This window comes from Callorhinchus milii, unplaced genomic scaffold, assembly GCF_018977255.1.
Source record: "Callorhinchus milii isolate IMCB2004 unplaced genomic scaffold, IMCB_Cmil_1.0 Scaffold18, whole genome shotgun sequence".
Classification (NCBI taxonomy): Eukaryota; Metazoa; Chordata; class Chondrichthyes; order Chimaeriformes; family Callorhinchidae; genus Callorhinchus; species Callorhinchus milii.
Window position 1 is genome coordinate 1,066,885 of NW_024704759.1, and position 24,790 is coordinate 1,091,674.

The 24,790-nt window shown below is 46.5% G+C and overlaps 2 protein-coding genes across 4 annotated transcripts in view; both read left to right on the forward strand.

Annotated features, from left to right (window-relative positions):
* The window catches only part of fer1l4 (fer-1 like family member 4), a 42,761-nt gene extending 28,426 nt beyond the window's left edge, over positions 1-14,335 (forward strand). Inside the window, exons 30-45 of the mRNA XM_007909310.2 lie at positions 251-366; positions 1,384-1,521; positions 2,040-2,079; positions 2,395-2,489; positions 2,824-2,958; positions 3,435-3,545; positions 4,627-4,754; positions 5,383-5,553; positions 6,140-6,294; positions 6,863-7,023; positions 7,754-7,839; positions 8,504-8,602; positions 9,987-10,228; positions 10,482-10,765; positions 11,459-11,559; positions 12,842-14,335. Coding sequence (XP_007907501.1) covers positions 251-366; positions 1,384-1,521; positions 2,040-2,079; positions 2,395-2,489; positions 2,824-2,958; positions 3,435-3,545; positions 4,627-4,754; positions 5,383-5,553; positions 6,140-6,294; positions 6,863-7,023; positions 7,754-7,839; positions 8,504-8,602; positions 9,987-10,228; positions 10,482-10,765; positions 11,459-11,559; positions 12,842-13,022 — 2,243 coding nt within the window. The 3' untranslated portion in view covers positions 13,023-14,335. The remainder of the gene's footprint in view (positions 1-250; positions 367-1,383; positions 1,522-2,039; positions 2,080-2,394; positions 2,490-2,823; positions 2,959-3,434; positions 3,546-4,626; positions 4,755-5,382; positions 5,554-6,139; positions 6,295-6,862; positions 7,024-7,753; positions 7,840-8,503; positions 8,603-9,986; positions 10,229-10,481; positions 10,766-11,458; positions 11,560-12,841) is intronic.
* Positions 14,336-15,854: 1,519 nt separating this feature from the next.
* Positions 15,855-23,010, forward strand: ahcy (adenosylhomocysteinase). Of its 3 annotated transcripts, none has more exons than XM_042341671.1 (10): positions 15,855-15,964; positions 18,460-18,650; positions 18,931-18,970; positions 19,187-19,339; positions 20,072-20,184; positions 20,306-20,513; positions 20,996-21,083; positions 21,448-21,583; positions 22,095-22,289; positions 22,605-23,010. In XM_042341671.1, exons 1-10 carry the CDS (start codon positions 15,937-15,939, stop codon positions 22,734-22,736), a joined length of 1,284 nt encoding a protein of 427 aa, XP_042197605.1. In that variant the 5' UTR covers positions 15,855-15,936; the 3' UTR covers positions 22,737-23,010.
* The last annotated feature ends 1,780 nt before the right edge of the window (positions 23,011-24,790 follow it).

Genomic DNA, 24,790 nt, shown 5'->3' on the forward strand with positions numbered 1-24,790 from the left:
GTCAGAGTGATTCTGGAAGGATGAGATCAAATGGGCAGAAAGGTCTTCTAGGAACATAGCAACAGGAGTAAGCCCTTGAGCTTGTTCCGCCATTCTGTAAGATCATGGCTGATGTGTACCTCAACTCCAATTACCCGTCCTTGCTCCATATCCCTTGATACCCTGACCTAAGAAATATTTTCATATGAACCTCTCCGGTAATCTTGTGATTGGTGCACGCTCTCACCAGATTCTCCCTTCTACATTCCAGAAAAGAAGTTGTCAAGTCCAGTCACCAATTCCGAAGGTAAAATTGAAACTAAAATAACTGTTGACCAGGCGGCGACTAGCTCCGACAATAAGAAAAAAACACTTGATATTCTCAAGGTAAGTGTGGACTGACTAAATTCTGATGAGGTTCAAGAGCCAACAGCTGAGTAGTTCATGTTACCAAGCAAGGCTCCTCTTGTCAATCAGTGTCATTTGGGGAGTTAAGACAATTTCAGGAGCAAAGAAGTGTTAACCTGAGAGAGACTGGAGACTTTAGCATTGTCAGAGAGGTTAGTCTTTGTGTGGACATTAGAGGTCTGCATTGCCAGCCTTAAGATGTTAACAGGACCTGAAATTTATAACTGAATTTAAGAATCTTCCAAATTCTGTATAATCTGAAACATTTAGACAATAGTTAAAGGCTAAACCCACGTAGAATTTCAGCCCCAGAAGAGGATCAGGCCCTGGGTGGAGTGTGTTAAAGGAGTAATAATAATAATAATAATCCTTGCATTTGATATAGCGCTTTTCATGTCGGGAGGACGTCCCAAAGTGCTTCACAGAACACACTGTAAAGTGAATCAACTGTATATTTGTGGGCGAACAGGGGAGAAAAATAAAATTCAACAATAACTACTTGCACCCTCCACACAGGGCAGCGTCTCAGATCGCTTAACAGTGGTGGAGCCAGACTCCAAGCCGGTGAGGGTGGGGAGGTGGCTATAAGCATGGTCGAAGAGAAAGATTTTCAGGTGGGACTTGAAAAAGGGGAGAGAGCGGGCAAGGCAGAGGGATCGAGGAAGAGTTTTGGGGTGTAGTGGCTGAAAGCGCGACCTTCGATGGTGAGGTGGAGGTTGCGAGGGACGAGCAGAAGGCCATTGCCAGGCGAGCGGTGGATTGGGGAGTGAGGCGGTCGGAGAGGTAGGGAGGTGCCAGAGAGTGAAGGGAGTTGAACATGAGTGTGAGGATCTTGAAGTTGATCGGTTCGGTGATGGGGAGCCAGTGGAACCTGGCCAGAACTGGTGAGATGTGGGTACGGAGTTTGGTCCGGGTCAGTATGCGGGCGGCAGAGTTCTGAATGAGCTGGATCTTTTCCGCATGATTTGACCGAGGCCTCACTTTCTTCCCTTCCAGTTGCCAATGAAGAATCTTCCCTTGAAAAAGCCAACAATCCTGAAGGAAGAGCCGGAAGAAATTGAGGAGAAACTGGAGTTGGACGAGCTTGACTGGTGGTCAAAGTACTATGCCTCGCTAGAGGAGCTTCACAATAAGGTATAACATAATATAATCTTTGCATTTGATTACTTGCGCCTTATCACGTCTTCAAGAAGTCTCAAAGCTCTTCACAGAATATACTGTAAAGTGGATTTACTGTATATTTTGTGGGCGAGATATATGAATAAACCTGACTTTGCAAACTATAATCAAAGCCTCACTGATCATTTCAATTACTGAAATGATCCTGGCCTAATAATTCAACTCTGTTCTGAAAGTAAGGAAACAAATATGTTTACGAGTAACAAAATTACGATCCAATATTTTTCAAATCACACAGCGAGTGACACACACAAACAATAACAACCATTTGCATTTATGTAGCATCCCAGAGCGCTTGACAGTGGCAGAGCACGACGCTGAGCCTGGGGTTAGTGACAGTAGGCACAGTTGAAGAGGAAGGTCTTCAGGCGTGATCTGAAGATGGGGAAGGCAGGGACAAGGTGGAGGGATAGAGGAAGAGTGTTCCAGAGAGACATGTAGAGACAAACCAACTTATGTTTTATTTTTCTCAGAGCAAAGAACTTGATGAGGACGAAGATCATATTGAGCCAGGTAAGTGTTTGCGAAACGGAAAAGAGTTTCTGCCAGTGTCCTGGCCAACAATCCTCTAATTCGTTGGGACATTCACTTCATGGCTGATTGCTTCCTAACCCTGATATCTCTCACTATTGACCATTGGAAAAATTCACTGAAAAACAGTATACAGTATTTAAACATTGTTCGTACAAAGTTACGATGTTACATTGGGGGGGGGGGTGGCAGGGAAGCAGCCAGGGATTTTCAGAGTTGGAAATTCGGAAGTGTGTTCCCTAGAAAGAAATCCCGAGAGAAGGGCTTGCAGTCACACTGCCTCTCGCCTTCCCACAGATTTGTCAGCTGAAATGGAGGAGAGAGAAGATGAAGAGATTGGGGTGGTCGAGGTTCAGCCGACACGGCCCAAAAACACAATTGCAACACTGAAGGTGAGGTTCCTACAAAATGGAAGAGTCTGAACTGAGGAAAGGCAATCAATCTGCTGAAGCTCATCTCCCCAGGACATTGATATATAACAATAAAAATCATTTTGTTGGAGTTGTTGCATTTGATATAGCAATCTCTATATACCCTAGCATTTGCTATATACCCAATTTATGTGTTTCAAGACGTTCATACTGTGTAAAAGGTGCTATTCAGGTTGTTATACCACCTCACTAATACCCTGTCATATCGACACATTGCCCCCATGCTTTATTGCAGATCATTTATATACACTTCATGTAAAATAATGGATTTGGTGACTCTTCTGTGTTCTTCCAGATTTATACCTCAGAGTTAGAGAACGAGTTTCATAACTTTGAGGATTGGCTGTACATCTTCCCACTGTACAAGGGGAAGGCCAACGAAGACGAGTCGTGGGAGAGTGCTGAAGAGCGAACAATGGGGAAATACAAGGTGTGTGTGTCTCTGCTATTGGCTTCTTCCCTTAACATACATCACTGGACCACTAGTCCCTGAAACTCTGGAAAGATCCTCCTCTATCCCTCCACCTTGCCCCTTCCTTCCCCATCTTTGGATTGTGCCTGAAGACCTTCCTCTTCAACCGCGTCTACAGTCACCTCCCCCCAGCTCAGCACCGTCACTGTTAAGCGCTTTGGGACACTACCCTGCATGAGAGGTGCTATATAAATACAAGTTTATATCAAATGCAAGGATTATTATTATTAGTAGTGGTATTATTATAAGTTGTTGTTGTTGGTTCAATTCAATGCTGATATAGTGCCATCAAATGACCCTGTTGCCCAAAGCACAGCAGGATAGTTTGTTTGACATCTCATGGCAATACTTGGTACTACACCTCATCACTTTAGCGCTCAGCACTGTGCCAAAGTCATGATTTTACTCATCGAGGTCCATTTTCTTCCTCACAGGGTTCCTTCATGGTCTATCCAACCAACGAGGCAAAGGGTGATTTTAAAATACTGCAGGGGATTCCCAACAACAGGCCAGTCAAAGTTCTTATCCGAATTTATGTGGTGAAAGTGAGTAACATTATTTGTAGTTCTGACCAGCAATCTTCCAAACAAAGTGGGCATCATATAGAGTCCTGTAGTTTAGTGGTTAGAGCACTCGCCTCGCAAGCGAGAGAACCGAGGTTCGATTCTCAGGCAGGGGGGAATGTTGATCAAGTAAGTCAATTGGTGGATTGCTTTTCCGGGTCAGTCGGTCAGTCGGTCAATCGGTCAGTCAGTCAGTCGGTCAATCGGTCAATCAATCAATCGGTCAATCACTCGGTCACTCAATGCACAACTGTTTGTGTCCTACATTCTGTGAAGCGCTTTGAGACATCTTGAGGACATAATTAGGATGCTGTATCAAATATAAGGATTATTATTATTATTATTATCATTCCAGATTGTCTAATGTTGTGATCAAATTGGTTGCTACAAATATTATAAAGTCACATTGAATTTGTGGTACATGCGAAACAGCAGAGAATTGGGGGGAAGGATGTGCTATAAAATGAGATATTTGCAAACCAGACACTTTGCATTTATTGTAACTCCCTGCTTTGCAATTCACAATTTTGAAATTCAAAATAAAAATTGGAGACCACAGAAGGACATAAGAAATGCTAGATGAAAAAAGACCAAGGTCCATCTAGTTCGCTTTCCACCTTCCTGGCGGGCACATGCACGTATGTTCTGAACCACCTATGTACTATATCCCATAATGCTTCCCCCACCTCTGCGACCTCCTAATCTCCAACCAAGCTGCCCGCTCCCTCTGCTCAGCGGGCTTCGGCCTGCTTCTTGTCCCCTATTGGAGGCCGGGCCATCAGCCACTCTGCCCCTACCCTCTGGAACTCCATCCCGCAGCCCCTCCGCCTCGCCCCCTCCCTCGCCTCCTTCAAGACCTGTTTCAAGACTCTCCTCTTTAACCATGCCTTAGATCACCCTCCTTGCCCCTCCACTCTCCCTGAGCCCCAGTTCAGGTCCAAAACACTGATTGTCCAGTGCCTTGGGATGTCTCCCCAACGTGAAAGGCGCTATACAAATGTAATGTTGTTGTATGTAATTACAAATTGTTGTTGAAGTGTGCTCATTCTGTGAATTTCACAAGGCCACCAATCTGGCTCCGGCTGACCTCAATGGCAAGTCCGACCCCTACATCGTGGTCAAGGTTGGTGAGCATGTCCAAGACAGCAAGGAACGCTACATTCCGAAGCAGCTGAACCCCGTCTTTGGAGAGTGAGTGCCGACTGCTGAGTCTCCAACACGTGCAGTTCAGGTGGTGACAATCTGTATAGCGGGGTGGTCAATCCTCCACCCTCCTCCATTTCATCTGGCCCACTTGCTCCCTCCAGAACCTCGAAATATTGTTATGTTTCTGGAAGGAAAACACAAAAATACTGCTTATCCAGCCCGCAGATGTTTCTCAAATAGGGAATCCATCACTCAGCAGCCAAAAAGTTGGACATTCCTGCTGTATAGGGTACAAGTGGCCTGTGCTGTAACAGCCTATCTGAGTAATTCCAGATACACAAACATTTCCAGTTCTGAAAGTTCTTCTTGTGGAACAATCTCAAGTAGTTGAACTGCTTGAAGGTCTTAAGGCCGTCCTCTTTGACCATGCCTTTGGCCACACTATCACCCCCACCCCCCCCTACCCTCCAACCCTCTTCATTCCATCCTTCAGCTCGGGTGCAAACCTGTCCAGCGCCTTGGGAAGTCCTTCCGACGTGAAAGGCACTGTGTAAATGTAATTTGTTCTCGTATTTCTGATATATCAAATACGAAGATTGTTATTATTGTAGTTTTACTAATGTGTTGCATGAATAAGTAGGCGCTGATTCCTTGTTGTGTAAAATGTGCCCAGAGAGTTTGAAATTACGGTGGAGTTTCCGTTGGAGACTGAGCTAACGGTCTCAATCTTTGACCATGATATGGTGGGAAAGGACAATCTGATCGGGGAGACAAAGATTGACCTGGAGAACCGTTACTACAGCAAATACCGGGCGCAGTGTGGGCTGCCCAAACAGTACGACACGTAAGTAACAGGTCAATGGCCCTCTCTTCAATACCAACCAACAGAAACATGAGATACAGCCTCCAAACTCCAAATACACTTGAGAGCCTAATATACACACTGATTAGGCCTAATGCTATTGTAGATTTGATAAAGAGTGTTCGTGTGTTTGTCTGTCTGTGTCTCTTTGTCTTCAGCTATAAATCTATGTGTCGCTGTAGGTCAGTCTTTATCAGTATGTGTGTGTATCAGTCGGCAGGGTGAAACTGTGGCAAATTTTCTTACTCCACACTTTATCTAGCAGTACGTAGGTTGTTAGTCAATTGGCGGATCGCTTACCGGGGGTAATAATCCCTCTCCCTCCCAAAAAATACCTTGGTCACTCAATCCACGACTTTTGTGGTACACTGTTGTGTGCAATTGGCTGCCGCGTTTCGCCCACAAAATACACAGTCACTACACTTTACAATATATTCTGTGAAGCGCTTTGAGACATCTCAATGACGTGATAAGGTGCTATATCAAATGAAAGAATCAACCAACAAACCACTCTACCTTTTCACACGCTTACCTGAGATATCACGGTACAATTCTCTTCTGGTTGCAGTCAAGGATACAACGCATGGCGCGACAGCCTGAAACCCACTCAGTTACTAGCGAAACTCTGCAAAGGTTTAGAAATAATGGACATTGAATATAGGCCGGAAGAAGTGAAGGTCAACAATAAGATATTCAAGATCCCCAATGACCTGCTGCCCATCGGTGAGAGGTGTTTCTTTCAGTCAATCATTCGTTGCATTTTTCTTCAATGCCATTACAGCGCTGACATAAATAATGCAGAGAACAGCAATACCCAACAACAACAAATTACATTTATGTCAGGAGGATTTACCAAGGCGCTGGACAGTCAGGGATTTGGCCCCAAGCAGGGGATGGGATCAGGAGAAATGGAGGGCAGGGGTAGGAGGGTGGCTTTTCACACCTTTTCTCCATACCTTTATTTCCTAACTCTCTATCCGCTCTTATTTTCAACATCCAATATCCAATTAATTCTGCAGTCCGTTCCATGATCTCACCACTCTGTGACCAAATGTTTTCTGATCTCACTTTTAACTGCCCTGACTCTAATTTGAAGATCTCTTTGGTTGCATCATGTCTCATTATTTTAAACACCTTAATTGTGCCTCAATTAACCTCCTACATTAGCTTCACTTGGGGCAAAGCATTCCACATTCTGAGGGGAAAAAAAAGTTTTCAAAACTCTCTCCAGTAATTGTCCCTTTGTTCCTGATTCCACGCAGTCCCGCTGACCATTGCTCGTGTCTTTTAGTTGACAGTAAGAAAAACCCCAAGCAGGAAATGAGCGACGAACTCAAGGCCCTGTACGTTCTGCAGCACTGGAAAGAAATGCCTGTCTATGGGGTGGAGCTGTTAATGGAGCACGTGGAGATGCGCTGTCTCTATAATCCCAGCAACCCTGGCCTGTCACAGGTAAACAACACCACAGAAAACTGGCTTCAACGTTATGGCTGTGTTTGAGAATTTTCGATGCTCTGAAATGCTACATGAAATGAGTAAATCTAGATGAAATTTCACTGAAACTTTAGATAGATTGTGGAGTCCTGTATCTTAGTGGTTAGAGCACTCGCCTCGCAAGCGAGAAGACCTTGGTTCGATTCCCGGGCAGGGAGAAACTTTAGCTAAGTTTCCTTACTCCACATGCCTCTGTTTACTTAGCAGTTAGTAGGAACCCGGCTGTTAGTCGATTGGCAGGCTTTCTGGGAGTAATAATCCTTCCAGAAAGAATATAAAACATAAAGAATAATGTGGTCACTCAATCCATGACTGTTTGTGGGACGCTGCTGTGCGCAATTGGCTGTGCGTTTCGCCCTTAAAATATACAATCACTACACTCTACAGTATATTTTGGGAAGCCCTTTGAGACGTCTAGAAGATGTAATAAGGCGCTATATCAAATGCAAGGATTATTATTATTATACAGGGCCATTCAGTCCCTCAAGCTTAATTGGAGTTGAGGTACAGGTCAGCCACGATCTTATAGAATGGCGGAACAAGCTTGAGGGGCTGAATGGCCTCCTCCAGTACTTATGTTCCACTCACTCCCCTCTGTCCAGGCCTAACTCCCTTTTTGAAACCTTCAGCCTTCCTCAACTGAAACAGTGTTAGTTTTTGACTGTTATTTCCCTATCTGCCTCCACAGGGTCAAGTTCACATGTGGGTTGACATGTTCCCTGTTGATTTGCCTGCTCTTCCGCCAGTCAATATCAAACCACGTCAGCCAGTCAGGTCAGTCATTACCTACATGTTTAACAGTGTTTGCTCCTCCAACAACAACAAAATTACATTTATAGAGCGTCTTTCATGTCGAGAGGAGGTCTCCAGGGTGAGACACATTTATTTCCTGTCATTGTACACACAAAATAACAAAATAACCTCCCTTACCTCTAGTTGTTAACTTGACTCACTTGCTTATAACCTTCGTTAAAAGCTACACTTTGAGAACCTCAACCAACAACTTGCATTTGTATAGCGTCCCTCACACAGGGTAGCGTCCCATAGTGCCATGTTGATAACATAGTATAGGAGCAGGCAGTTCAGCCCATCTAGCTTGTTCAACCAGTTTATCAGTTAATGGCAGTTTTCTTGCTGTCATACACTTAGTCTCCTGACTTCCCAAATGTTTCTCTGTTTATCCCCTTTAAAACATCCCAATCAATTCAGCACCACCATCTTCTGGGCAATTATATTCCCTATTCCATATTGGACGTCTTTCCGATGTAAAGGGCACTAAAGTATAATTTGTTGTTATAGTTGTTGCTGATTATTACCAGTTGTTACCTTGCTATTTCCATGTGGGAGAGTTAACAACCCACCAATTGCTGTGTTTTTCCAAGCAGGAGGGACTTTACAGAGGTTTTGCAATATTGACTCTGTTTCTCTGTGTTTGTAGCTATGAACTGCGGGTCATTATCTGGAACACTGACGATGTTGCCCTCGATGATGTGAATCCAATTACAGGAGTCCGATCCAGTGACATCTACGTCAAAGGGTATTTAAACAATGGTATTTGAGATGTTAAGTCTAGGTCCTTGACTGGGTCCAAATCCTTGATTGTTTAGCTCCTTGGCAGCCACTTGCACACAGCAGCGTCCCACAAACAGTCGTGGTTTGATTGGCCAAATTATCATTATTATTATTCTTAAAAAAATATTTTTGAAAGGATTATTACAACAACAATAAATTACACTTGTACAGCTCCCTTCACGTCCGAAAGATGTCTCAGGGCATTGGACAGGTTTTTTTTGACCTGAGCTGGAAGTTGGGGTCAGGAGGGGTGGAGTGTGTGGGGGTGGGAGGGTGGCCGAGGGCAGAGTCGAAGAGGGCAGTCTTTAAACAGGACTTGAAGGAGGCAAGAGAGGAGTGAGGGGGAGGGATTGCGAGATAGTGTTCCAGAGTGTGGGGGCAGAGTTACTGAATGCCCGACCACCAATGGTGGAGCGGGAAGTGCGGGGGACCTGAAGCAGCTGGTGCCCGCTGAGCGAAGGGGGTTGGACAGGCTGATTTGGGGTTAGGAGGTCGGAGAGGTAGGAGAGAGCAAGACCGTGGAGGGCTTTGAAGGTGAGAACGAGGGTTCTTGGTGGGATGGGCAAGAACGGGGGTGATTGGTCCCCGGAGTCTGGTGTGGGAGAGGTCATGAACTGCAGAATTTTGAATAATCTGCATCTTGTGGAGGGAAGAGTTGGGAAGTCCAGTGAGCAGGCAGTTGGCATAGTAAAGCCGGGATGTGATGAAAGCGTGGATCTGGGTGGAGTCCTGTAGCTCAGTGGTTAGAACACTCACTTTGCAAGTGAGAGACCTGGGTTCCATTCCCGGCAGGGTGAAACCTTGGGCAAGTTTCCTTATTCCACACGCCTGATAATAATCCCTCAAGAAAATAAAACAATAATAAACTGGTCACTTCAAACCATGACTGTTTGTGGGACGCTGCTGTGCGCAATTGGCTGCCACATTTTGCCCACAAATATACAGTCAATTCACTTTGCAGTCTATTCTGTGAAGCGCTTTGAGACGTCCAGAAGAGGTGAAAAGTGCTATATCAAATGCGAGGATTATTATTATTTGGGTCTTGGCGGCCTGCAGGGAGAGGCAGTGGCGGAGGTGGGTAATATTGTAGAGGTGGGGAAAGATGGAACAGGACATCATAAATGTGAGGTTTGAAGATAACTGAGGGTCGAAAAGCAACCTGAGGTTTTGTATTGACTCAATGAGGTGAAGAGTTACTCCCGGAAAAGTGATCCGCCAACCAACTAACAACCAGGTTCCTACTTACTGCTAGGTAAACAGAAGCGTGTGGAGTAACAAAACTTGCTCAACATTTCGCCCTGCTCCAAAATCGAACCCAGTTCCTCTCGCTTATATTGTTAATTTCACAGGTGGATAAAGGGGATGGAACAGGACAAGCAGGAGACAGATGTCCACTTCAACTCGTTGACCGGGGAGGGAAACTTCAACTGGCGCTTTGTGTTTCGCTTTGACTACTTGCCAACAGAGAAAGAGATTGTTTACAAGAAGAAAGAATCCATCTTCTCCTTGGAGGAGTCGGAATTCCGCCAGCCAGCCGTCCTCATGCTCCAGGTCTGGGATTACGACCTGATTTCTGCGAATGACTTCCTCGGTAAGATTCTCCGACTCCGACAATCTGGGTATCGGGAACGCACCCAAAAGGCAGATAAATGGAACCTAATCCACTCCTGGTTATATCCCAAATTTCATGAAGGTTCAGCTTCTACAGCCATTTATAGTGAGGTGTCCTCATTCCCTCAGTGTGGTTCACATCTTCTAACCTTCCTTTTCTCCTCTGGTGATCATCTGTAATCTACGGCCTTTTGCTATTCCAATGCTGTTACACATCTGGTTTGTTTCTAAAGGATCCGTTGAACTCAAACTGAACAACATGGCAAAGCCGGCAAAGACAGCAGAGCAGTGCACGGCCAAGATGGCAAAGGATAAAGGCAGCCCCCAGACCTCTATCATCCGGCAGAAGCGCATGAAGGGCTGGTGGCCGCTGATGAAGGTGAAGGAGGAGGAAGATGAGGAAGACGAGGAGGACAATAGTAAGAAAAAGAAAAAGAAGAAAAAAAACAAGAAGAAAAAAGTCAAAATCGAAGACGTGCAGTACAGCGACAGTAGTGGCAATGTTTATATCCTGAGGGTAAGTTCCTGAGCTGGTGCTGAGGGGAAAGATAAATGCCACTGAGACCATCTGAGAGGAAACTAGATATACGTTTAAAGAGGAGCAATGTGAAAGAGATGGGAATTGGGATTAGAGTAGTTGCCCCAGTGGAGGAATGAGTACCATTCTAGCCCAGGGTGGTCCCGCAGGCTGCATCCACCCCTTCCCTCCATTTTATCCAGCCCACCCGCTCCCTCCATAACCTGTAAATGTTAGGTTATGTTTCTGGAAGGGAAACACAAAATATTGCTGATGTGGCCCAGGGACGTTTCTCAAAAAGGGCATCAGGCCCTCGGCAGCCAAAGGGTTGGACCCCGTGGTCTAGACTATCACGGTGCTTGTGCTTCCATGATCCTAACATCAGGTGCAGGACTGAGTGATGCAGTGGTTAGCATGGTGACCTCTCATCTCTGGCACCTACTGAGGATAGAAGTCTCCTCTGTGTGTTGAGTATAAAGGGTCCTGAGTGATATTAGATTGAGGACTTTACGCAAACTCATTTCTTCCTCACATTCTTGTATTCTAACACAGCAATGGTTTGGGGCTAAAGTTTAGCCCCAGTATTTCACACCTCCATTTGTTTTAACATACTCCAGCCCTTTTGGAAATGAGGGAAAAGACTAGGGAAGCATCATATTCTGTTGCAAGGTTCATGGTCTATGGTTCACTCAGGGCAAGGTTGAAGCTGAGATGCAGCTGTTGACGTTGGAGGAAGCGGAGAAGAATCCTGTTGGTCTTGCACGTAAGGAACCCGAACCTTTGGACAAACCCAAGTAAGTCGGCTTTAAACTTACTCCACAAGTCTCTGTTTACCAAGCAGTAAGTAGGAACCCAGTTGTTAGCTTTTCTGGGGGTAATAATCCCTCAAAAAAAAAATAATTTGGTCATTCAATTTGGTCCTGACTGTTTGTGGGACACTGCTGTATGCAATTGGCTGCCACGTTTCGCCCAGAATACACAGTCAATTTACCTTACAGTATATTCTGTGAAGCGCTTTGAGATGTCTAGAAGACGTGGAAAGTGCTATATCAAATGCAAGGATTATTATTATCATTAATATTATAAAAACAGAAGTAATTGGGAACACTCAGCTGGTCAGGGGGCATCTATAGAGAGAGGAAAGTGAGTTAAGATTTCAGATTGATGACCTTTCGTCAGAACTGGGATATGTTGGAAGGGAACAATTTATAAGGACAAACAGAGAAGGGGCAGGGAAAGAAAGGAAAAAAAATTAGATGGCGGACAGGAGATGATGAGATCATGTCTGATTGTTGGCATGAGGCTTCCTTATCAGGAAAACTGAGAGAAACTGGGGCTGTTTTCATCAGAACAGAAAAGATTGAGAGGAGACCTGATGAAGACGTTCAAAATTCTGAGGAGTTTTGATGAGGGAAATAGGGAGAAAGTATTTCAACTGGACTGTGAGTCAGCAACTGGATTATCCATTTAAAATCCTCACCAAAAACAATCAAAGGGTGAGGTTAGCAGAATGTTATTTACACAGCAGTCATGGAAAGGCTTACCAAAAACCAGCAGTGCAATCCATAAATGGGAATTAGAAAAATGTTTGAAAAAGTAAAATATAAAGTGTGTGGGGAGAAAAGGGAGGAGAGTCAGACACGCTGAGCCAACTGACCTCCTACACTTGTTCAACTTAAACAACAACACAAATGACATTTACGTCGTGAGGACATCGCAAAGTGGTGGACAGCCAGGGATCTGGATCTGAGCAGGGGGTTGGGATCGGGTGGGGGGTTGGAGGGTAGGGAGTGTGGGGGTAGGATGGTGGCCGAAGGCGCAGTCGAAGAGGAGGGTATTGAGACGTGCTTTAAAAGAGGATAGGGAGTGAGTGAGGCGAAGAGACTGTGGGATGGAGTTCTAAAGGGTGGGAGCAGAGAGGCTGAAGGCCCAACCACCAGCGGTGGGACAGGCTGGGCAGGGAACAGGTTGTTGAGCTGAGGGAGCGAACAGGTTGATTTTGGATAAATGCACTTCTTAAGACTAGCCAGGGAGAATAGGGGAGAGATTAATTTCTATTCTGTATTTTTTTTCCAGTCGCCCCAACACATCTTTCAACTGGTTCATCAACCCTCTGAAGTCCTTTGTCTATTTCATTTGGAAGAACTACAAGTGGTATATCATTGGGCTCCTGATTCTGGCTATCCTGGTGATCTTTATTGTCCTGATACTGTACACCATGCCCCAGTTCATCAGTGAGAAGATCATCAATGGGTGATAGAGTGGGACAATCAGCCCGAGTATTTAACACTGGACACTAGCCACAAGATTTCCACTGGAGAACAAATGCACTATTTTAGCAGAAGACAATGTTTTCTTTCTTTGCACCTCAATCTGTGAGACAATTATATCAGAGTAACAAAACTACAGATTAGGATTAAGCTGGACGGTTTATGGAGGCACAAACACCAACATGAAATAATGGGCCAAATGGCTGCTACTGTGTTATATTTCTATAATGTGTCTATTGTGCTGATGCTGGTTCTCCCACTGCAACTCTCTAATCTAATCTTATTCCCCTGCTCTTTCCCAAATGATTGTAATATTGCTCATGTATTTAATCTAATAATTTGAAACCAAAAAATAGGTCACATATATAGCATTAACCTTTCTGTTCTGATGAAGGCAATTCCTGAAATATTAGAATCGTACAAATTACAGCATCAGTGTATAGGATAGAACGGGTGGCTCATGTGGAGTACAATGACCTACATGGGTTACTTTGGCCAAATGGCAAGATTTGGTACTGTAGATACTATGTAAGAATATCTTTCAGAAACAAACAAGTTTAATGCCAATTTTCTTATTGTTCCCCTTTAACATTGTTACCAATTTCACAATTGTTGTGATAGTTTGTGATAGCGACAAGTGACACTACATCTTTGCTAACTCTCTAAGTGAAAGTGGTCCCTTGAGATAATAAGTTTCGGACTTCGACATTGCTAACACCTGGTGTTAATAAAGGCCCGAATAAGTATAAGAAACTTTCAAATAAGATTGTTGTTTACTCTACAGAGTCACACTAAAGAGGCACTTTACTGAATTACACACAACCTTTATATTTGTAATGTCATAACCCTTTAATTCAATATGTTTTGCTTTTTTAAAAAAAAATTAAGTCTGAGGGTTACAAGCTGCCTGGTAGAAGGTGTTAGTTGGAACCATTGCCTCCCTCTCACAAAGCACTGAACTGGCTCTCCCACAAAGCCCATTGCATCTATCCAGCTGATCCCAAAGTAATGCAGGGAATATTTGAAAATTCAGCCAAGTAGATGAACTCTTTAGTATTCTGAAATCAATGCACTTTTCCAATAAAGCAGAACTTTAGGAGTTGTTTATTCCAATAGAATGTTGTAATATGTGATCCATCATCAAAATGTTTGGTTTTGCACGAACTTCGATTCAAAAGTTGGTTGTATTCATCTATTGGTATGTTTTGATCTATTAATGTGTTGTGTATTTTGAACAGTGCTGCACTTAAAGTGTATACATTGAATGTAAAATCATGTAATAAATTCTGTTAGCAGACAAGTCATGTGTTTTCAACAACAACGAGATTACATTTGTATAGCGCCTTTCACATTGGGAGTACATCCCAAGGCGCTGGACAGAGTACAGCATTTAATAATAATAATAATAATAATCCTTGCATTTGATATAGCGCTTTTCACGTCGGGAGGACGTCCCAAAGCGCTTCACAGAACACACTGTAAAGTGAATTGACTGCATATTTGTGGGCGAACGCGGCGGCCAATTGCGCACAGCAATGTCCCACAAACAGTCATAGATTGAAAATGACCAATTTTTTATTATTGTTTTGTTTTGGAGGGATTATTATTAGGCTCTGTGTGGAGTAAGGAAACTTGCCCAAGGTTTCGCCCTCTGCCTGGAATTGAACTCAGGTCTCTCACTTGCAAAGCGAGTGCTCTAAGCACTGAGCTACAGGACTCCATTTCAGACCTGAGCTGGGGTTGTGGGGGTAAGGGAGGGGAAGGGAAGGGGGGTGGCCAATGGCATGGTCGAAGAGGAGGGTCTTGAGGTGGGACTTGAAGGAGGCTAAGGAGGGAGAGTGGGGGAGATGGGGTCACGGAGTTTGGTGCGGGAGAGGACACGGGCTGCAGAGTTCTGGATTATCTGCAGACTGTGGAGGGAGGAGTTGGGAAGGCCGACACGCAGGGCGTTTGCATAGTCGAGCCTGGAGGTGATGAAGGCATGAATAAGAGTTTCAGCGGCCTGAGGGGAGAGGTAGTGGCGGAGTCGGGCGATGTTACGGAGGTGAGGGAAGGCAGAGCGGGTCATGGCTTGGATGTGGGGGAGAAAAGACAGTTGGGGGTCGAACAAGACACCGAGGTTCCTGACTGGCGGTGAGTTGTAGTGAGCGACCATGGAGGGTGATGCTGCCGGAGCCTGAGGGGCAGAGGTGCTGGTGAGAGCCAATCAGGAGGGCCTCAGTCTTGTTCACATTGAACATTGTTCACAACAATGTTCTTATAAAATCAATACATTAAAGAATGAGCTATTATCGGGAAAATGATCAGTTCCCACACATCTTTTCTGTGTGTCAGCAATGCGTTTGTTCTGGGAAGCCACGGCTCGCGAAGGGCGCTGTATAAACACAAGTTGTTGTTGTTCAATGACTATTAGGTAACAGTCATCAAACAACAACTTGCACTTATATAGCGCCCGTCACGCATCGCGGCTGTGAGTGAGGACACGGAGTGAGTTATGAGCCGCTGTGTGGAGAGTGACGGTGCGGTCAGAGCGGAGCTATGATAATTGTTGCGTGTGATCCTATTATGTTACTGAGAGTCTCGATGTGGGTCTCACAGGAGACACTGTAAAGTGGATCGACTATTTTGTGGGCGAAACGGCGGCGCTCAGCGGCGCTCAGCGGCGCCCCCCGCGGTGAGGGTGTGCGGTGCTCGGGCGGGAGCGGAGGGGAGGGACGGGGAGAGGTCTGAGCCTCTGTGGGCGCCGTAGGGAGGCGGGAGCAGTGAGCGGCAGCCAATGGGAGCGGCGGAGGGGGTATATAAGGTGAGGCCGCGCGGCTGCTCCCCCTTTAGCCCCGGAATCCGCCACTGTCTCTCGGAGTTGATCGCGATACCGGGCACCCGCTCTCCCCCCGCACCGCCATGTCAGACAAACTGCCCTACAAAGTCGGTGAGGAGCCGCCGGTATTGTAATGTTGACGGGATTTGCTGAGAGCGAACGGGGAGCGGCGCATTTGCCGTTTCAGCGCTGCGGGGGGCGAGGCGGCGCCGTCTGGTCCGGGAGGCGCCTGTGCGCAGACGCAGCGGTCGCGGGGCTTTCTGGGAGCTGTAGTTTCTCTAACCGCGCGCCCCGGTGAGGAGAATGGGGACACATCGGCCCCGGAACTACAGCCGTCACACACTGACACACAAACATACACAGACATATCGCACACATACACACACACGTGTGACTCTCACACATGTGCACATACACTGACACTCACATACACTCACTCACAGACATCAGGCTCTGAGGTTCATATTGATAACACTGAGTGTAGCAACAACAACAACAACGTTACACTTATAGAGCGCCTTTCACGTCAGGAGGACGTCCCAAAGCGCTGAACAGTCAGTTGTCCGGACCCGAGCATAGGGGTGGGGGAGGGAGGAGGGGTGGTGTAGGGGTGAGGGAAGGCAGAGAGGTGGGAGGGAGACCAAAGGCACAGTCGAAGAGAAGGGTCTTGAGACCGGCCTTGAAGAAGGCGAGAGGAGGAGCCGAGGCGAAGGGACCGTGGGATGGAGTTCCAGAGTGTGGGGGCAGAGAGGCCACCGATGGTAGGGCGGGTTGGGCGGGAGACATGGAGCAGCCGAAGCCCGATGAACAGAGGGAGTGGGCAGGTTGGTTGGGAGTCAGTGGGTCAGAGAGGTTGGAGGGGGCGAGGCCATGGGTGGCCTTAAAGGTGAGGACGAGGATCTTGAACTCGATCCTCTGGGGGATGGGGAGCCGGTGGAGTCGGGAAAGGGTGGGGGTGATGGGCGAGGGTGAGGGTGGGAGTGATGGGGTCACGGATTCTGGTGGGTGAGTACACGAGCTGCAGAGTTTTGGATGATCTGCAGGTTGTGAAGGGAAGAGTTGGGAAGGCCGAGGAGGAGGGAGTTCCCGTAATCGAGCCTTGAGGTGACGATTGCGTGGGTGAGGATTTGGGGGCCTGAGGGGTGAGGCAGAGGCGGAGTCTGGCAATGTTGCGGAGGTGGTGGTAGGCAGTGCCGGTTATGGTGCGAATGTGGGGGAGAAAGGACAGTTCGGGGTCAAACAAAACACCCAGGTTCCTGACTGACTTAGTGAGGTTGAGTATGAGGTTGAGTATCTGCATTAAATCACATTTTGTACACCTGGTAAGGTTCGAAGGACGTTCTGCATTACTACACAACGCTTTCATAATTCCATCATGGCAATGCTGTTGTGTTTTTTTTAAATGGCACATTTTGGAGGTTGCATTTTTAAAAATGAGATCAAATTGACTTGCCCACCCCTCCTGAGCAGAATTTATCTGCATCGAATGAAGGCTGAGTGACAGGTGGGCCCTTCCATATGGTTACTCAGGGTTTGAGGCTCAGTGCTCTACTGTATTGATGAGAGCTGTTATTGTTGAACGTACTAATTGGGGGGGGGTGAATGTAAACTGAAACACAGTTATGGTTTCCGACGCCTTAGTAAGGTATCACTTGGTGTCACTTGGAGAGAGACTATAACAGGTGTGACAGACCGGCTGCTTCTCAGACAGTGGAGAGTTTCTCACTGCAGTACATCAGCCTGGAGGCCATGTCCAATCCCCTGGATTACTGGGATCAGTGGGGGGCTCGGGCCTCAGTGAGAGGTTCCGCTTCAGAGCAAACACGTTCTAGTAATGCCTGTGTATTTGTCAGCACACTTCAAATTGCACACAGCCATGAGGGGAATGGGCAATTTAACTGGAGGATTGAACAATGGGAGTCACTACACTCCCTCCTCTATTCGCTTCTGTTCTCAGTATCATTCACCTAAATCTCAGAATTGCTGCAGCCTCAAAGTTCTGTCCTTTAACTCCCCGCAATGAGAAGCAAAAGTTGTTTCCTAACCGGGTTGTTTTTTTAAATGTCAGTTATCTCATTTTAATCATAAACCTGGGAAACAAAGTTTCTCTTCTCAGGGACAGGGTCAAGTTTACATTGTGTGTATGTGTGAGACCTGAGCTGAATGTTGCATCACTTTTCCAATGCTGTTTGTTCAACTTCAATAAACTTGGAGTTTCAAAGAGTTGTAGTCAGCAGAATTTCTATGATAAAAGTAACATGCCACCCACTTCCAGCTGGCATCCAGCCAGTCCACAGCTAACCCAACCAAGTTATAATGCAAATAATAATCTTAGCATTTGTCAGTCTGGCTTAATTGTTGTCAGGCTAGTCTATAAATTCAAAGTCTGGAAATACGGTCTAGACCCACAGCCTCTGACTCGAGAGTTTAGTGCGACCAACCGAGCTGGGTTGACACACTCAATGCTGGTTCCTCTGTGATGTTCTTCGAAACATTTCGATGAGATGAGGCGTTGGGCAAACCTGCGCTCTTTCTCAGATCCCTCTGGGTTTGCTGCAGCATTCTTAGCTGGTTTCTGCATCTGACCAGCTTCCTATCGCCCGCAGCTGACATCAGCCTGGCCGAGTGGGGCCGGAAAGCCATCGACATCGCAGAGAACGAGATGCCTGGGCTGATGAAGATGAGGGAGATGTACGGAAGCTCTAAGCCGCTGAAGGGTGCGCGGATTGCGGGCTGCCTGCACATGACCATTCAGACAGCGGTGCTGATCGAGACCCTGACCAGTCTCGGAGCAGAGGTAAGGTCTGGACACCATACCCTGTGCTCGGAGGGTGGCGGGTGGTGCAAACCCCACATCGCTGTTGATCAATTTTGTTGTTAGAAGTATCTACCTGACTTAAGGTTTTGTGTGTTGCGGTGTCAGTGCTATCGGGCTATATGTTCTTCTGGTGGCTGGAACTCTCTGTTCCCTCATTACTGGCCCTGCCCATCGCTGGGTGGTGAGTGTAAGCTCTCGTGATGTTGACTTTGGTTTGTTTCAGATTCAGTGGTCGAGCTGCAATATTTTCTCCACTCAGGATCATGCCGCCGCTGCGATTGCCAAAACTGGGGTTCCTGGTGAGTATCCCCACACTCACATCCACATGGCTCACTCACTTTTGATACGACATAAGGAGCCATATCAAATACAAGATTTTCATTATTGTTGATGCAGTTTGCTGCTGGTGGCAAATCGTGCAAGGGGCGTAATTCGGGGCGGGCTGGGGTGGTCACTGAGTGAGTATCAGGTGTTAAGCTGATCGTTGAGTCACCACTGTATGGTTTTTCACACAGTCTTCGCGTGGAAGGGAGAGACCGATGAAGAGTACATCTGGTGCATCGAGCAGACCCTGATCTTCCGGGACGGCAAGCCACTGAACATGATCCTGGATGACGGCGGAGACCTGACCAACCTGATCCACACCAAGCACTCCAAACTCCTGAAAGGTAACCCCACCCTGCGCTGCTATCAGGTTCTCCTCTGGGGAAGGGGTGCTGAGACTCAGATTGTCACAGTGTTGGGGTGAGAGGAGGGCTTGAGGAGACCTTGGTAACGGCTGATGTTTACCAGCAGTAATTAGGAACCTGGTTGTTAGTCAATTGGCGGATCACTTTTCTGGGGATAATAATCCCTCAACAAAATAATAATAATAACAATAATAATTTGGTCATTCAATTTGGTTACGACTGTTTGTGGGACGCTGCTGTGCGCAATTGGCTGCTGCGATTTGCCCACAAATATACAGTCAATTCACTTTGCAGTGTATTCTGTGAAGCGCTTTGAGACGTGAAAAACACTATAATAATAATAATAATCCTTGCATTTGATATAGCGCTTTTCACGTCGGAAGGACGTCCCAAAATGCTTCACAGAACACACTGTAAAGTGAATTGACAGTATATTTGTGGGCGAACGCGGCAGCCAATTGCGCACAGCAATGTCCCACAAATAGTCGTAGATTGAAAATGACCAATTTATTATTGTTTTTGGTTTTGGAGGGATTATTATTAGGCTCTGTGTGGAGTAAGGAAACTTGCCCAAGGTTTCGCCCTCTGCCTGGAATTGAACTCAGGTCTCGCACTTGCAAAGTGAGTGCTCTAACCACTGAGCTACAGGACTCCACTATATCAAATGCAAGGATTATTATTATTTATTACATGTTTGTGTTTGTCTCGCAGACATCAAGGGGGTGTCAGAGGAGACCACGACTGGCGTGCACAATCTCTTCAAGATGCACAAGAAAGGAGAGCTCAAAATTCCAGCCATCAATGTGAACGACTCTGTCACCAAGGTAACGCAATGTGATGGAACCGGGTGGGGTGGGGGGTGGGTAGCTCCGATACGATAGATTGTAGGAACTATAAAGTTGACATTTTTATTTCTCTCTCTTCCTACCCTCCGCGCCCTCCTAGAGCAAGTTCGATAACCTGTACGGTTGTCGGGAATCGCTTATCGATGGAATCAAGCGTGCGACGGACGTGATGATCGCAGGCAAGGTGGCTGTGGTCGCTGGCTATGGGGATGTTGGCAAGGGTTGTGTCCAAGCCCTGAGGGGGTTCGGGGCCAGGGTCATCGTAACCGAGGTCGACCCCATCAACGCCCTGCAGGCGGCCATGGAGGGTGAGTGTGGCTACTCGGTCAACCCCTTAATAATAATAATAGTCCTTACATTTCATATAGCAGCCGTAACATGTTGTTGAGACGTCCTGAAGCGCTTCACAGCACTTCAAAAGTGAATTGACTGGGCATTTTGTCTTGGCAGTTGCTGCCAAGTGCAGCCTCTCTTGTGCGTAAATGCAGAATATTTACTAAAGGTCCTGCCATCCTGCCAAATCCCTCTCCCGAGACAAAGCAGAGCAAGGATTTTTTTGGTGGTGGGGGTGGAAGCGGGGGTGCATTGTTTTGTTTTTTTATCTCTTTATGCTTCTGGGGTGAGGGAGCCCTTGTAGCTGTCTCATCAAATGACTCATTTTCTTTCTCCTCCCCCGCCCCCCACGTAGCTGTTCCCCGGTGGACTGGGAGCAGCTGAGCTGGGAGCTTGGGAGGGAGAGCGGGGTTTAGTGTCTCAGGGTAAATGTTGTTGCCTATTTGGCTCCATGCAGGGTACGAGGTCACCACCATGGATGAGGCATGTAATGAGGGCAACATCTTCGTGACTACCACCGGCTGCAGAGATATCTTGCTGGGCAGGTAGGGAGGCCATTGGTTCTCTGTCAGGCTTGTTATCCCCAGTCTTCTCATTCATTTCCTCTCCACTCATGTGTGCGCGCGCTCTCCTCTTTTCCCCCCCATGAAGCGCTCTATACACTACCGCGACACACACACACACACACACACACACAGGGATCTCATGCCCTGTTGTGGAGCTTGAACTCACCCCCTCCTGACCCAGAGGTGAGGTGTGACTGCTGAGGGTGGAGTGCAAATTGTCTCTCAACTTCCTTGTTCTAGTGGGAATGTGCAAAGGGGGTTGGGTGGGTGGAAGGAGAGAGAGGCTTCCCTTGTTCCCAGCGAGCGCTGATCTGCCTCAGTCATCTCTGTTCCTTGTCCTCAGGCACTTTGAGAAGATGAAGGATGATTCCATTGTGTGCAACATCGGCCACTTTGACATCGAAGTGGACGTGAAATGGCTGAATAAGAACGCAGCTGAGAAAATCAACATCAAGCCGCAGGTCAGTGCCGACTCAGCAGTGAGCACGTGCCAGGAGTGAGGGGCGCCCTCACCGATCGCAGACTGGGAGTCGCTAAGTTCATTAAATGCAGCTTCTGGTTTGCAGTTTGCGACTGAAGTTAGGAACGGCGGAAGCCTCTTCCCCCACCCCCCAAACCTCAAAAGCGCTCTCGGCTGCCATATGAGAAACAGCAGAGGATTCAGGGGTGGGGGGGGGGGGGGGCGGGAGGATGTGGTATAAAATTAGATAATTGCAAAATACTTCCTGCTTTGCAATTCACGATTTTGAAATTCATAATACAAATTGGAGACTTTGAGATAAATCGCTGACCTCGGCAGGAATTAAAATAAGCGCTCTGGGGCGCTACACTGCCTGTTGTTGAATTTGCTGACAAAGCGACGTGGGATGCATGGAACTCTCGGTTCGGAGATGGGTTTCTACATATGTCAGACATCCGGCCTGACTGACACCCCCTCTCCCCCCCCCCCCCTCAAAATGAAGGCTGTAAGCTCTATCTCTGTGTTTGCAGGTGGATCGCTACAGGCTGAAGAACGACCATCACATTATTCTCCTGGCAGAGGGCCGGCTGGTGAACCTGGGCTGTGCTATGGGCCACCCCAGCTTTGTCATGAGCAACTCTTTCACCAATCAGGTGCTGGCACAGATTGAGCTGTGGAAAAACCCAACCAAGTACCCGATTGGAGTACACTTCCTGCCCAAGAAGGTGAGTGACTCAGGGCGTAACCTGGCCTCATCGGCCAAGTCTGAGGTTTCAGTGCTTGGCACCTGGTGTTAGTGTCGAGGCCCATCTGAATTAGAGATACAGTAAAGCTCCCTCTACACTGCATCCGCATTCCCAGGTCAGCGAGAGTACAGGGTAGAGACACAGTAAAGCTTCCTCAACACCCTCATGTTACACAGCCGTAACTAAATTGTTGGCCGTTGCTCTAGTCTGACGTCACTTGCAGTGGGAAGGCCGTGCGTGGCTGAACCTCGTACTTCTGTAATGTAACCATTGTGTTTGTTTGACCGCCTACAGCTGGATGAAGAGGTGGCTGCCGCCCACTTGGACAAGCTGGGGGTCAAGTTGACCAAGCTGACGGAGGATCAGTCATTGTACCTCGGGGTCCCGATAAACGGACCCTTTAAACCCGACCACTACAGATACTGAGTCCACTTCTGCCTTGTGCAGGGGCGCGGGAGGAACCAAAGAACTGTCTCCAAACAGGAGGATGGACTCGCGCTGTTTACTGTTAACACAGCTTCGGGGAGTCTGGACGGAGTGAATCGAGTGAAACGCATGCTCTCCTCCCCGGGCTGGTATTTCCTCTGTCCTGAATCACTTGTAATCATGTCGCCACCAAAGTCTCTGTTTCTCAGTCTGTTTCGGAGTAAAATTCCGCACGAACGAGTTACTCAAAATCCATAAATATGAATTTCTCATATCTGTGATTCGTTTTCCCTCATTCCCTCAGCCCACAGCTCGGGCACTCCCAACCAGCTGTGTGAGGCACTTTGGGATGTCCTCTTGATATGAAAGGTGCTGTGCAAATGTAAATTATTATTTCTCTTTCAATCTTTCATCACAAATGTCTGGTAGATGCAGTCAGCAAGTGTCCATTAGATGGTGCCATTGACTAGCAATTAACCATCTCACCAGCAGAGGCCATGGGCCAGGTTGGCAACAACAATACCAAATTACATTTGTATAGCGCCTTTCATGTCAGGAGGACGTTCCAAGGTGGCAGTTGAGTATCCATTCTGTTCTCCTCGGTCACAGGTTTGAGCTTCTCTGTATTTTTCATACAAATGATAGTGGAAATCTGGAACTCCCCCTCCCAAAAGGCTTTGGATGCTGGATCCATTACAAGTCTGAGTTGGATAGATAATAATAATCCTTGTATTTGGTAATGCACCTTATCCTTGTATTTGGTAATGCACCGTGGAGTCCTGTAACTCAGTGTTTAGAGCACTCGCTTTGCAAGTGAGACACCTGGGTTCAATTCCAGGCAGGTCAAAACCTTGGGCAAGTTTCCTTACTCCACACAGAGCCTAATAATAATCCCTCCACAAAAAACAAAACAGTAATAAATTGATCGTTTTCAATCTATGACTGTTGGTGCGACGCTGCTGTGCGCAATTGGCTGCCGCGTTCGCCCACAAACATACAGTCAATTCACTTTACAGTCTATTCTGTGAAGCGCTTTGGGACGTCCTCCCGATGTGAAAAGCGCTATATCAAATGCAAGGATTATTAGCACGACTTCAAGGCATCTAAAAATCACTTCACAGAATGTACAGTAAAGTGGATTTTTTTAGTGGGTGAAACGCAGCAACCAATTGTGCATAGCAATGTCCCACAAACCGTGGTGGATTGGTCCAAATTATTTTTTTGAAGGGATTATTACTAAACAGTATAAACTTTAAATAAACCCATAAACCAAGAGTTTTAGTTTAAGCATTAAAGTTTAAGCATTTTCTACCCAAACAACTGAATGTGTGTGTAAAAAAAACTTGAATCAAACTCTTGGGCGGAACTCAGAAAATCGACTAATGAGAGTAAAAGCTTCGTGTGAAAACAGTCAACTTAAAACCAGTCAAAGAGATTTATCTACAGGTTAATCTATACTAATAAAACGATAATGTATGCACTTCAAAAAGGATTTCAATAACTGAGTGAAGTAGAGACCTCACCGGAAAGGTTTTGCACCTCCTTGGTGTAATATGGGCATATTTGTTTTCGTGTATCTCCTATTGTTCATGAGTTATGACCTAAAATGTATTTTAGTTTTGCGTTTTTTGCTGCAGTTGCTGGTGGCCGCGCCGGCTGACCGTGGCACTGTGGCTTCGTGCCTTACAGAGCACTCGTAGCCAAGCGGTCGCGGGGACAAAATAACACTGACGAAGCGAAGCCGCGACAACAACAATATTAAAGCACCTTTCACATTTGGAGTAATTATACATTATATAAAAATATATAAATAATATATATATAATTTGTAAAGATGCCGAAGCAAAAATTAAACCTTTCAAGGATACATAAACATCCTGAATAACAGAGAAAAGGCCCTCTAAATAAAATTAAAGAACAAAGAACTGCACGGCCATAATGAGTCCTCCCACAGGAGTCCTCCTGGATGAGTACAGATAAAGATGAAATGTCTGTCAATCTACATTCCACATTGGATCCTTTGGTTGCAAACGTAGCTGCGACAGGCACGGCTA

Bases quoted from the DNA above. Each gene is read 5' to 3' on its own strand.
- ahcy (XM_042341670.1), top strand. From the start codon at position 15,937: ATGTCAGACAAACTGCCCTACAAAGTCG. The intron at 20,514-20,995 runs GTGAGTGTGGCT...GGCTCCATGCAG, and splicing joins CCTGCAGGCGGCCATGGAGG to GGTACGAGGTCACCACCATG. The intron at 21,584-22,094 runs GTGAGCACGTGC...CTGTGTTTGCAG, and splicing joins AGGTCAGTGCCGACTCAGCA to GTGGATCGCTACAGGCTGAA.